General features: G+C 44.4%; 1 protein-coding gene across 2 annotated transcripts in view; it reads left to right on the top strand.

Annotated features, from left to right (window-relative positions):
* Positions 1-13,820, top strand: part of rgs11 (regulator of G protein signaling 11) — a 140,478-nt gene that overhangs the window by 79,264 nt on the left and 47,394 nt on the right. For both annotated transcript variants that reach the window (XM_068003190.1, XM_068003189.1), the window contains exon 9: positions 13,563-13,631. In XM_068003190.1, coding sequence (XP_067859291.1) covers positions 13,563-13,631 — 69 coding nt within the window. The remainder of the gene's footprint in view (positions 1-13,562; positions 13,632-13,820) is intronic.

Here is a 13,820-nt window from a genome sequence, read left to right as displayed (position 1 = left end):
ATAATTGTCACTTCGAATATTGACAGAATCATAGAATGTCACAACATAGAAACAGGCCATTCAGCCCATTAAATCCCTGCCAGTGTTTTTCTGCACATACATAGAATACATAGATCCATGTTGGCATTTCCCATCCTTGCAAGCAGATAGTTCTGACCACATTTACCCACCCTGTTCCCATATCTCTTTATCCTCTACTTTCATCCACCTCTCTAATCTTGAATATCGACGTAGTTTCTGCCTCAACCGCTAACCCTGGAAGTGAAATCCACAGTGTAACAATTTTCTGTGCAAAGAAGTTTCTCTTGCTCTCCATTCTAAATCTCTTACATTTAATCTTGTATATATGGTCTCTAATCCATGGCCTCGCTCCTCCCTATCTCTGTAACCTCCTCCAGCCCTACAACCCTCGGAGATCTCTGCACTTCTCCAATTTTGGCTTCTTGTGCATCCCCGATTTTAATCACTCCAACATTGGCGGCCGGCCTTCAGCTGCCTAGGCCCTAAACTCTGGAATTCCCTCCCTAAGCCTCTCCAACTCTCTCCCTCTCTGTCCTCCTTTAAGACGCTCCTTAAAACCTACCTCTTTGACCAAGCTTTTGATCACCTGTCCTAAAATCTCCTTATGTGGCTCGGTGTAAAATTTTGTTTGATAACACTCCTGTGAAGCGCCTTGGGACATTTTACTACGTTAAAGGTGCTATATAAATGCAAGTTGTTGTTGTCGTCCTAGACTCCTTCAACTACTGTCTGCTTCTATCTACCCTGTCCTATCCTTTCATAATTTTAGGATTGACAAATGTCAACCCCAGTGCATCATTTTAGGATTGACAAATTGTCAACCCCAGTCCATCACTGGCATCTCCACATCATTCATAATTTTAAACACTTCCAACATCTCGTCGTCTGCACTTTTTCTAATGAAAAGACCCCATTCTTCACGTGTTTCTTCATATTTGCATTTGCTCCTGCCGGGCAGCGTGCTGGTAAATCTGTGTTGTTCCCTCTGCAGCCTCAATATCATTTCTATAGTGTGGCGCTCAATACCACATACAGTATTCTAACTGCGGTCTTATTAAGGTTTTACACAGGTTCATCATTATCTGTTGTTTTTTATATCCTACATCTCTTGTGATAAAACCTAGAATTCCATTAGCTTTATTACGGCCTTATCGACCTGAGGTACTGCCTTTAATATCCTGTGAACCTGATCTGCCAAATCTCTCTGCTCTTCCACAGCACCGAGCCCTCTTCCATTCAGAGTATAATTCCTGATGTTCTTTTTACCAAAATGTATCATCTCACACTTTACTGACATTGAATTACATTAACCATTTCTTATCAATATGCCTTTGCAGCTTCCTTTGGTCTTCTAATGAATTAACTATGGGAGTTAAATTGGTTAACCCCCGAAAACGAACGCCGGGATCGCGGTGCACGATTAACCCACGTCCGGTCTTTGAGACGTAGGCAGCGTGTAACATTCTGCCTGCCAATCTACATTATTGCTGCGTGCAGCCAGCGCTATGAGTGGCTGCACGCACCAGCAGGGGGCCTCGATATCGGGAGTGGCTAACATTACTTAAAGGCAGCCTGCACCTCTTAAAGGGGAGATGCACTGTGGCTGCAGAAAGTGGTGTGAGAAGTGATTCCTGGGCTGGAAGATATTGAGGAATTGCTGCACGTTCTCTCGCACGTGCACCAAGGTTCTCAGATGGTGCTCTGGAGGCCTTGGTTGAAGAGGTGAACAGACGGAGGGTCATCTTATATCCGCAGGGGGGCAAGAGGCCTGCCAGACACATCCTCAAGAGGCAGTGGGAGGCAGTGGCGGACGAGGTCAATGCCAGGAGCATCACCTCCACGCACATGGATGCAGTGCAGGAAAAAGTTCAGTGATTTGACACGAGTGGTCAAAGTGAGTGCGTTCAACTGTCACGTGGCATATCCTACCAACTGCACCACTAGCCTCATCCACTGCTCCACGCACTACACACCCCATCACCCACCTACCAACAGACTGTTTCAATCAGTATGCAACCCTGCGAATCAGATGCTGCATCTCACCCTCACAGATTATCACTGTTGCATGCCGCACACCGACAAGTCAGAGGTCACACACACTGGCAGCTATTCAACCATAACAGCCACATTACCGAAACATCTTCCAGGACACTCACTGACACACTTCCCTCTTGCAGGAGAAGGTGGCACGTAACACTAGGAAAGACCTGGGAGAGGACAGGCACACGTACACGTCCTCACCCCCATGGAGGACACCATGCTGGTGATCGTTAGGGGGTCTGGCATGGCAGCCGTGGCCATTGGCGGTGCTCGAGATATCGACAATGGGGGTCTCTGCATACCTAATCCTCCTTCTCGCTTTTCACGTCTCCCTCATCCCACAATCTTTACTGACTCACGTGCTGCAGATGGTGTCAGCACGCACGTCTTACTTTCTCCTCTCCCCTCACCACAACTCAACCCGTGTCCCTTTGTTATTTCCGATACCCAAGATCTGGAACCGGCACCGACAGAGAAAGACAATAGAAATGATGAAGACACATCGTCACTCAATCTTACACTCGCAGCCGCGTACATTAGAGGCTAGGATAGAAGAGGGATTGGCGCGTGGTGAGACACCGGGCACAAGTGCGCAGGAGCCGGGGCAGGGGGAACGGATATACAGGTGCCAGCTCACTGGAGGGCAAGGTCACACACTAGTTCTGCTGCCGAGGAGTCAGATGATGACTTTGATGGGCCAGGTTACAGAAGATGGCTGATTGGCGTACACAACCAAATGCTTGGTGCACTGGGAAGCCTGTGCACAATGTCAAGGGGCATGGAGGAGTCCAACTCCAACTTAGCACAGGGCTTTGCGCAGAGCTTGGAGCCCATCCTTTCCCACGTGGAACGGGTGGTCACCTCCATCAGCACACCTGTGGAACCCACCATGATGCAGCGTCTGATGACCAATGCCTCAGCTTCCATTGCAGCACAAACAGCTGCCATCAAAGATTTGCATGCTTCATTTGGAGATCAGGCTGCTGCGTACAGGCTCAGATTGCTGCCATCATGGCTCTGGGTACCACTTTGGAACGGGGCTTCCAGGGCGTCACAGCACTCCAGCAATCTGTTCTCCAGGAGTGCTGAGGCGCCGCCCAGTGTGAGTGACAGCGGTGCATGGCATTCGAACCTGCTGTCCTCTCTCAGGATGACAGCATTCCTGCTCCCACCCCTGCCATTCCGCCAATGCCCTTGATGTTGCCTGTCAGCCAGCCAGGCCAGACTGCTGCAGCCCAGGCCGAGATGGTGCAGTCTGAAGCTGGGCCCTCATGGCCCAGAGCTGCTCAAGGTCGTCCTCCACAGCCATATGCACTCTCCTCCATCGAAGATCAGCAGCCTCCCACCACCCATGCTCCAGCCATTGGGGATGCACCTCGTAGGAGCACTAGGAAAGGTAAAGGCACATGAACGACAGGCACGGAGGGGAATGCACAAGGATGAATAGTCTCATTTTGTTTGCTTTATTGCATATGTTAATTGATAGATTTGGATTTGCATTTAGTGTTGGCTTTCATTTCTGCGATAAGCTGAGGGAGGAAGCAATGTGTAATCATAAGGAGGACGATTTGATGGTCATGTGGGAGTGGAAAAGTAAGGAGTGTGGGACTGTTGGTGAATCGGGAGGTTTCCTTGAGATTATTGGTATTTCTCATTCGTAATCTGATCTCGCAGAGCCTTAGCAGACAGGGCCTGTCTACCTTGTTGCCTCCCTGCCTCTTCCTCCACTTCCTGCTGTATTTCCTCTTCTGCCTCTCCCTCCTCTTCCTCTGCCTCTGGCTCAGGTTCTCACCTGATAGACAGTGGAAAGGGCTGTTCCCTCATAATGGCGAGGTTGTGCAGCTTGCAGCATACAACCACAAATCTTGATACCCGCTCAGCTGAGTACTGCAAGACTCCTCCAGAGCGGTCCAGGCAGCGGAAGCATTGCTTGAGGACGCCTATGGTGTGCTCGATGATGTTCCATGTGGCAGTATAGCTCTCGTTGAACGCCTTCTCTACACGCGGGCGTGCATTCCGGACCGGAGTCATAAGCCATTTCATAAGGGGATAACCCTCGTCGCCCAGTATCCAGCCTTTGACTTGCTGTGTTGGTTGAAATATAGGTGGAACAGAGGACTGCCGCAGGATGAAGCAATCATGACTGCTGCCAGGATAGCAGTCATTGACCTGCATGATGTGCTGCGTGTGGTCGCACACCAGCTGCACAATGAGGGAATGGAATCCCTTTCTGTTCATGAATATTGCCAAGTTCTGATGAGGAGCACGCACAGCAATACGCGTGCAGTCAATGGCACCTGCACCATGGGGAAGCCTGCAATGCGAACAAACTCTCGTGCTCGCTTCTGCTGCTTGCCTCTGTTGAGGGAACGTGATGAATCTGTTTCCGAGTGCGTACAGAGCCTCAGTGACCTCCCTTATACAGCAGTGCATTGCAAACTGTGAGATGTTGTTTATATCGCCAGCAGCAACCTGAAAGGAGCCAGAGCCGTAAAAATTAAGCGCCACGGTTACCTTGACAGCCAGAGGCAATGCTGTCCTTGTCCTGCTCTGAGGCTGCAGTTGTGGCTGCAGCAGTTGACAAATCTCCGTCACGACCTCTTTCGTGAACTGCATGCACTGGTCGTTGCTGAAGTTGAGGTAGGAGAATTTGTCCCTCAAGACCTTCTGCAGATATGGCCTCCTGCTGAGTGCCCTGTGCCTCCTCTTCCTCCTCCCTCTGCTAGCAGCTTGTCCGCCTCTGCGTAGCTCTCTGCATGCTCCCAGTCATGTTCAATTCCCAGAGGAAGCCCAGCAGGGCACTTATGTCTGGAAGCAACATTGTTCAGCACACTATTTTAAATGCCACTAACAGTACTGCAAGACCACCTAGACCACTGTCTATATAATATTGCAACTTTCTCCAAGTATAGGAAGCTTCCACAAACACACACAATTGTACCAACAGCCAGAATAACTAATCCAGCAACTAATCTGTAACTCCTGAATGATCCCTTTAAATAGTGCTGGTGGGGGGGTCCTTCATGCCATTTAAGACCTATTCAGCTGTGCGAGGTTAGGACAGTGCATTGACTGGAACAGGGAGTTCGAAAATGGTGCCGACTACTTCAAATCAGTGTTGCACATTATGACGTAAATCAATCTCCCTACTTTACATGCTGCCGGCATTCGTTAGACCACCTTTACCAAGATGGCGTCCTGCGCACTCGGATGCCATTTCCAGGGCTTAGGATTCCAGGTAGCATCTACACAACGTGCTCTATGCCGCCCAATTTAGCCCCCTATACCTCCTACTTTGGTATAATCTGCAAATGTCAACATCACTTCCTCTAGGCCTATATTCAAATCATTGATTATACACAGTGAACAGAAGTGACCCCAGAACTGGGCACTGTGGGAGACTACCACCCAATTCCACTCTGAAAATTTGCTCTTACTACTCTGTGTTTTCACCCTACTAACCAACTTTTAATCCCGTTTTCTATCCTCCCCCAATTCCATACCCCGTAATCTTCTCTAGTAGTCTCCCATGTGTTACCTTGTCAAAGGCTTTCCAAAAATATGGATTTAGAAAAAGCATTTGATGGGCTACTTAGATAAGAGACTTATGGCAAAGATAACACACACGGGAATGTGGCCACATGGATAGAGAAATGGTTGGAGGACAGAAAGCAAAGGGTAGGGACAAAATAAATTTTCTCCGACTGGGAAGATGTGGTGAGTGATATTACACGGGGTCATGTTGGGGTCGCTGTTATTTACTATGTACATAAATGACCTGGACTTAGAAATTTGCTGATGAGGGGGGGAGGCAAATTGTGACAAGGACTGTGAAAGTCTACAGGATGACATAATAGGCTAGCGAGATGGCAGATGCAGTTCATATAAGAACATAAGAAATAGGAGCAGGAGTAGACCATACGGCCCCACGAGCCTGCTCCGCCATTCAATAAGATCGTGGCTGATCTTCGACCTCAACTCCACTTTCCCACCTGATCCCCATATCCCTTGGTTCCCTTAAAGTCCAAAAATCTATCCATCTCAGTCTTGAATATACTCAACGACTGAGCATCCACAGCCCCTTGGGGTAGAAAATTCCAAATATTCACAACCCTCTGAGTGAAGAACTTCCTCCTCATCTCAGTCCTAAATGTCCGACCCCTTATCCTGAGATCATGTCCCCTAGTTCTAGACTCTCCAGCCAAGGAAAACATCCTCTCAGCATCTACCCTGTCAAGCCCTCTTAGAATCATATATGTTTCAATGAGATCATCTCTCATTCTTCTAAACTCCAGAGAGTAAAGGCCCTTTCTACTCAATCTTTCCTCCATAGGACAACCCTTTCATCCCAGGAATTAATCTAGTGAACCCTAGTTGCACCACCTCTAAGGCAAGTAGATCCTTCCTTAGGTAAGGAGACTAAAACTGTACACAGTACTCCAGGTGTGATCTCACAAATGTCTTGTACAGTTTTGCAGCAAAACTTCCTTACTCTTGTACTCCAACCTCCTTGCAATAAAGGCCAAAACACCATTTGCCTTCCTAATTGCTTGCTGTACCTGTATGTTAACTTTGTGTTTCGTGTACATGGACACCCAAATCCTTCTGAACACCAACATTTAATAGTTTCTCATTTTTCTTACCAAAGTGAATAACCTCACATTTCCCCACATTATACTCCATCTGCCACCTTCTTGCCCGCTCACTTAACCTGCCTATATTCGTTTGCAGACTGTGTCCTCCACATAACTTACTTTCCCACCTAGCTTTGTATCGTCAGCAGACTTGCATACATTACACTCGGTCCCTTCATCTAAGTCATTAATATAGATTGTAAATAGCTGAGGCCCAAGCACCGATCCCTGCGACGCCCCACTAGTTACAACCAACCAACCCGAAAATGAACCATTTTTCCTACTCTCTGTTTTCTGTCCGTTAACCAACCCCAATCCCATGAGCTGTAATCTTGTGTAACAACCTCATATGTGGCACCTTATCGAATGTCTTTTGAAAATCCAAATATATTACATCCACTGGTACCCCCTTATCGACCCTGTTAGTTACCCCCTCAAAAAATTCTAACAGATTTGTCAAACACTATTTCCCTTTCATAAAACTGTGTTGACTTTGCCTAATCATATTATGATTTTCTAAGTGCCCTGTTACTACATCCTTAATAATAGATTCTAGCATTTTCTCTACTGCTGATGTCAAGCTAACTGGTCTATAATTCACTGGTTTCTCTCCCTCCTTTCTTGAATAGTGGGGTTACATTTGCTACCTTTCAATCCACGGGAACCGTTCCAGAATCTCGAGAATTCTGGAAGATCAAAATCAATACATCCACTATCTCTGCAACCACCTCTTTTAAAACCCTAGAATGTAGGCCATCAGGTCCAGGGGATTTGTCGGCTTTAAGTCCCATTAATTTTTCTAAAACTTTTTCTTTACTAATCTTAATTACTTTAAGTTCCTCCCTCTCATGAGACCCTTGGATCCCCACTATTTCTGGTATGTTTTTTGTGTCTTCTACTGTGAAGACAGATACAAAATATTTGTTCAATGTCTCTGCCATTTCCTTAATCCCCATTATAATTTCTCCTGTCTCTGCCTCTAAGGGACCCAAGTTTACTTTCACCAATCTCTTCCTTTTTATATCCATATAAAGCTCTTACAATCTGTTTTTATATTTCTTGCTGGTTTACTGTCATATTTAATTTTCTCCCTCTTTATCAATGTCTTGGTTACCCTTTGTTGATTTCCTCCCAATCCTCAGGCTTACTATTCATTGTCAAGAGATATGAAGTAATTAATTTTGGAAGTAAGAATAAGGAAAGGAAGTACACGTTAAATGGTAAGATTTTAATTGGTGTAGAAGAATAGATACTCAGGCAGTGAAAGTTGATAAGGTCATAAAAGGCAAAACAAATCCTGGTTTTGAGACTAAAATAGGCACAGATACAAAAGCAAACAATAATATTGAACTTGTACAAGACATTAATTAGGCCGCAGTAATAGTATTGTGCACACCTTAGGAGACCTTATTGTAGAAAAGATATTAAAGCAATAGAAAAGGCGTAGAATAGATTCATTAAAATGTCACCAGAGATAATGGCTTGTATAACCAGGAGCTCCTCCCAGGTCTCCTTCTCCACTTCATATTCCGCACTTGGCTTTACATTTATCACCTCCCCATCCTCATTCCATTTTGCTTCTTCCCCAGCTCTCAACACATGCACTATATGCACAAGCCGTGCACATCTCTAATTACCTTTCAAAAGACACACACTACATCAACGATTTGGATTCGGGAATCGGAAGTACAATTTCAAAATTTGCGGACGATGCCAAATTGGGGAGCATAGTTAATACTGAGGAGGACTGCGACAAAATACAGGAAGACATTGGCCCAGAACTTACTTACCTTGGACGCCACTCCGTAATGGCGTCCATCCCAACCGCCTTCGAATCCATCGGAACAAGTTCGCGAACGCGCATATGCACATTAAAACCCGGAAATCGCGAACTTGCTCTGATTGGTTCCGAATTAAAGGGCCAACTACGCCACAATCATATACAATCAAACACAATCACCAAACAATCGTAAACTTACCCAACTGCCCAGCTGGAACAAAGATACTTATTCCACGAGAAGATACGTTTGAAAATACCAGCCCTACACTACCTTTTAAAAGCATGGATATACTTATAATGACTGAAAAACAACAAAAAATTAAATTTTAAAAATGTGGAATGTCTTAATTATTCCTATTAAAACTTTTTGATCGTTAAAAAAATGTATTAAATATATTTAAATTTCCTTATGTTTCAGTACATTATAAATTATTTCCTTGCCTTTTTATAATAAGGCTTGTTATTATGTTAAATTTTTATTTAGACTAACATAGGGAATGTCACTTTAAATTTATGAGTTTAACTTGCCTGTATGTGGGCGGTGCTTGCAGTCCCACAGTGTTTCCATGCGCACATGGCCTGCACTGATATCAGAACGCACCACTGAGGAAGATCTCAGAATCCAGCAAATTTACTTCGTGGACCACGCAGTAAGTACATTTGTACTTTTTATCTGCAGGAGGTGTGGAGAGCCTTACCACGCCGGTCGAAGCAGGTTCCGGCCCAATAATAAACTTGCAGAATGGGCATGTAATTGGCAAATTAATTTCAATATAGATAAATGTGAGGTGGTACATTTTGGTAGGAATAAAAAGGTGGCCACATACTCCTTGGAAATTAAGAGTCTAAATGGGGTAGAGGAGCAGAGAGATTTAGGGGTACAGATACACAGATCACTAAAAGTACTGACGCAGGTTAATAAGACCATTTTTTAAAAAAGCAAACCAAGCACTGGGGTTCATTTCTAGAGGGTTATCATTGAAAAGCAGAGAAGTTATGCTAAACTTGTACAGAACCTTGGTTAGACCACACTTGGAGTACTGTAAACAGCTCTGGTCTCCACACTATAAAAAGAATATAGAGGCACTGGAGAAGGTGCAAACAAGATTTACTAGGATGATACCAGAAATGAGAGGTCATACCTGTCAGGAAAGGTTGATTAGGCTGGGGCTCTTTTCTCCAGAAAAGAGAAGATTGAGGGGTGACCCGATAGACGTCTTTAAGATTATGAAAGGGTTTGATAGGGTAGACATGGAGAAGATGTATGCACTTGCGGGAGAGACCAGAACTAGGTCATAAATATAAGATAGCCACTAATAAATCCAATAGGGAATTCAGGAGAAACTTCTTTATCCAGAGAGTGTGGAACTCGATACAGCAAGAAGTAGTTGAGGCGACTAGCATAGATGCATTTAAGGGGAAGCTAGCTAAACACATGAGGAAGAGTGGGAGGAGGCTCAAGTGGAGCATAAACACGAGCATGGACCTATTGGGCCGAATGGCCTGTTTCTGTGTTGTACATTCTTTGTAATTCTTTGTAACACTAACTCTCACCTCTTTCTGCAGGATAAAACAGTACATAATGCCAGAGAGAGGATCAAGACCAGGGGAGGAGTAGCTAATATCATAGCCCTCATCCAAATAAAGCAGGACGCCCTAGGGCAAAACCATGAGGATTGGGCAACGTGATGCTGGAGGCATCTGAATAGGGTGTCTCCATATTACTTGTAACCTTCATTCATCTCATATATTCAGCAAGCATCACAACTTCACGTTGTATTCTGAAGACTGTCACCTGCTGATGTCCAGTCTCTTAGTCCATTCTAACACTTGTCCGTTTTCTCTTGCCTCTAGGTTCTTCTCAGCACCTGGACTCTGCAGAAGACACTTCGGAGGAGCACAATCCTGCAGATGTACTATCACATGCTCCATCCCTCCCAAGCACCGGCACAGATATTGGCACACCTCGTGGCTCAGACAGTGAGTTAGAGGGGTCTGCATGTGGTGAAACACCCAGCACGAGTCAGCAGCAGCAGGTACTGATGGCAGGGACAGCTCAGGAGGGAGCACGTCGGAAGACGAGGTCCTCTCCCAGCTCTGCTAAGCAGGACAGAGTTGAGGGTGCAGGCATGAAAAGAGAACTGCTAGCCTCACACGAGGCATTGGAAAGCCAGCTAAGAGGTTAATCCGCTTCAAGACCGTGTGTCTTGCATGGCATCAGCACTCTGTAGCCTACCTTGAGATTGTGGTCATCTCCACAAATGCTGCAGAAGAGCCCTCACAAAAGGAATCAGCTTTGCAGCTTTGGTGGAAGTTCAGATGGCTGCCATGAAGGCTTTGGGCTCCACCTTGGACAGATTGGTGGACCGAGTAGATAGGGGCTTTCAAGGATTCACTTATCTTCTGAAGTCTGCTCTCCGACAGATCAGTGGAAGTGATGAGCCCCAACCCAATAGGCGTGGCAGTGGCGTGATGGGAGCAGTATGTGTTGCCCTCTCTCAGGATGTCACGTGTCTGCTCCTCCACCACCTCCTCAACCAGTACCCACCGTGGTGCCAGGAAGTCAGTTGGGCCAGACTGTCCCAACAGAAGCCGAGACAGCAGCTGAGGATCAGCGGTCTGCAGCTGGGCCCGTACAGGCTCAAGCACCCAGTAGTCACCGGCCACAACATGATCAAGGGTTCCAACATGAGCAACAGCAGCCGTCCACCAGCTTTGCTGAGGCCACTAGGAGAACATGTCGTAAGAGTAGTAGACTTCGGAAACCTTATAAGGCACTTGGGGGTTGACACTTAGGAATGAATGGAAGGCAATTATTGTGTTGGGAATTCAACTTGTAACTTTTATCACATTTGGTACTTTGGTCTGTAGTGTGGTTTTATGGCAGTGGGAACAGAGGGGTATGGCCTTTACAGCGATTTTAACCGTTCCCACTTTTGTTTTACTGGAGCTGAGAAGGATGTGACTCAGACGTCATTAAGCGTTATGAAAGGGTAACTAGTCTTAGATTGTTACCATTGGTTGATGAGAATGGAACAAGAGGTCACAGAAAGAATTTAAGGGGAGATTAGAACAAATGGGCAGTAAAAGTAATTCAGCAATTTAATTTTAAACTTGATTCCTTGTGAGTATTTTGATGAGTAGAATTTTTTTTTCTGTTTATCAAATCAGTATTAATTTGTTAATAACAGTATTAATGTTCAAAACATCTCAAAAATATTGTTTATGCTGCTCACTGCCCCATACCCCTTAGTCATGTACTCCTGGCTCACACATTAAGTATTCATTCTGAACAATTCTTGTCTCAACCCACCATCTGTGTGCATAAAATATGGAAAGGGATATCTTCAATTACAATACATTGGCAAATATCTATTATATATATTGGACATAGAATTTTCTAGTGATCAGTTGCAGATCATTTCTCAATAAACTGCAGTATTTTCTTTCCTTTTTCTGCTGTAGAGTGAGAAGAGGGATATTTCATACCACATTCAGCATATAACCGATCTTAAATGAATCTCATCACTAGTACCTCAAACCAATGATCAACTCAGACATTACCTATGTAACATAGGGAATAATTCATATTGTAATAACTAACCCCTTCTGAAAAAAAACCTCATCTGCTCCAATCAGCAATATCATTCTTTTAAGAACAGCCTGGATGGCACACACTCATTAAACCAAAACATACTACTTTTCCTAATGAGACATTTCAGGTTATCTGTGTTATGAAGTTCATCATTATTTGAATGTAGTTTATCTCCCACTTGCCTTGAGGTATCACCTTCATCTGGTGGGCTTTTTAATGAATTGATGTTTAGGCCCATTTAAGGACTGCTACGCAAAAGAGACCCTCATTAGAAGGTAAATCTGAACAATCATGTTTCATGAAAGTATGAGAATTGGTTCACGTGGCCACTGTGCAGATTGAGTTTTCATTTTGCCTGGCTTTCATCAGCCAGTTTCTACATTCCACAATATACTGCTAAGCAACAAGTTTACCTGATGTTTTAAATTTAAAATGAAATTATTTTCCAGACTGCATATCTTTTTTAGTATTTAATTTTTTCCTGATGTTCTCCCCTCCTCTCCTTAAGGTGCCGACTTTTGTTGGGGTACAGGATTCCACAGTCAGCAGCAGATCTCTAGTGTTTTACCCGAGAGGCCATTCTTCATATATGAGCATAGAGAGTGAGTGCCTGCAGACTATTCAACTGCCATGGGCATCACAACCAACCTCTAATGTCTATACATGTACACTTTTCAGCCAGGGTCACTGACGGTAGTCAGGAGTGGGAACTCTTACTGTGGTTTTTTTTCTCTCCTGAGCCATTGTACCAAGGCCAATTGTAGTGTCCCAACTGCTGCTCCAGCTAAGAGCAGCACAGACCAGGATTTGAACTGGTGACCATCTAATCTGTCTGGCATACTGTTGCGTGAGTTTGCAGTCTGTAGTCTTACTGATGTATTAGGGGGGAGCTCCATCAATGTCAATTTGGTTAGCGTCCAAGAATGGCATCACTGTAATCTCTTGATGGGGATGAACCTCTAAAACAGCTTAAGCCATAAATCGTCAATGGAGCCTAAAAATAGCTCAGTCCAAATTTGCAAAGGAAACATGGCTGGTCGACTACAAAAGCTTTTGAAGTTCAGTGACAATGTAGTGAAACCAGACTGTTTTGTGATTGACCAACATATGGTCATATGATGAGATAGATTACAAAGGAGTAAAAACTAAGCTTTATCAATATGAGATTAAGATCTGATACTGGATCTGAGAGTCAGATTAAGGGGTGATCTTCTATGTGCTTTTGAATCTCAGAACAGTGGATTGTTGCTGTGGAGTTTTCTATTCACAGATGCCAAAATTGAGTTCAGATCATGATTTTAACTGCTTGAGCTTTGCTCCAGTGACTTGTAAAATCATATGAACTCTTTTATTTTACTGGTGTCTAATATCTCCCAGATATACATGATGTCCCGGTTACTGTGCTATTTGTTTAGATGTTGACAGAACAAACATGCTATTTAGTGTTGTATTTAAATTAGTTTTCTAAGGACAGTTTTATGTGTACTTCCAGCCTGGAGCACTAAATATTATGGAATTGGGCCCAAAAAGAAATAACACCCACACAACAAGGGTCAAATTGGTAAGTATTACGTCCTGTTCAATATTCTTCTAACTTAAGATTGCACAGTGGTATATAAAGATGGTATTTTTATGCATGATGCAAGTTATTTTACTAGGGTTCTACCCTAATGTTCACTTATTTTTTAATAAAACATCCTATTCTCTTTTGCCTGATATGCCACCTCGTGCAGTAGCTCCTGTAATGAGC

This window comes from Heptranchias perlo, chromosome 22, assembly GCF_035084215.1.
Source record: "Heptranchias perlo isolate sHepPer1 chromosome 22, sHepPer1.hap1, whole genome shotgun sequence".
Classification (NCBI taxonomy): domain Eukaryota; kingdom Metazoa; phylum Chordata; class Chondrichthyes; order Hexanchiformes; family Hexanchidae; genus Heptranchias; species Heptranchias perlo.
Note: the sequence above shows the minus strand (reverse complement) of the source record. Positions and strands in the feature narration are given on the sequence as shown.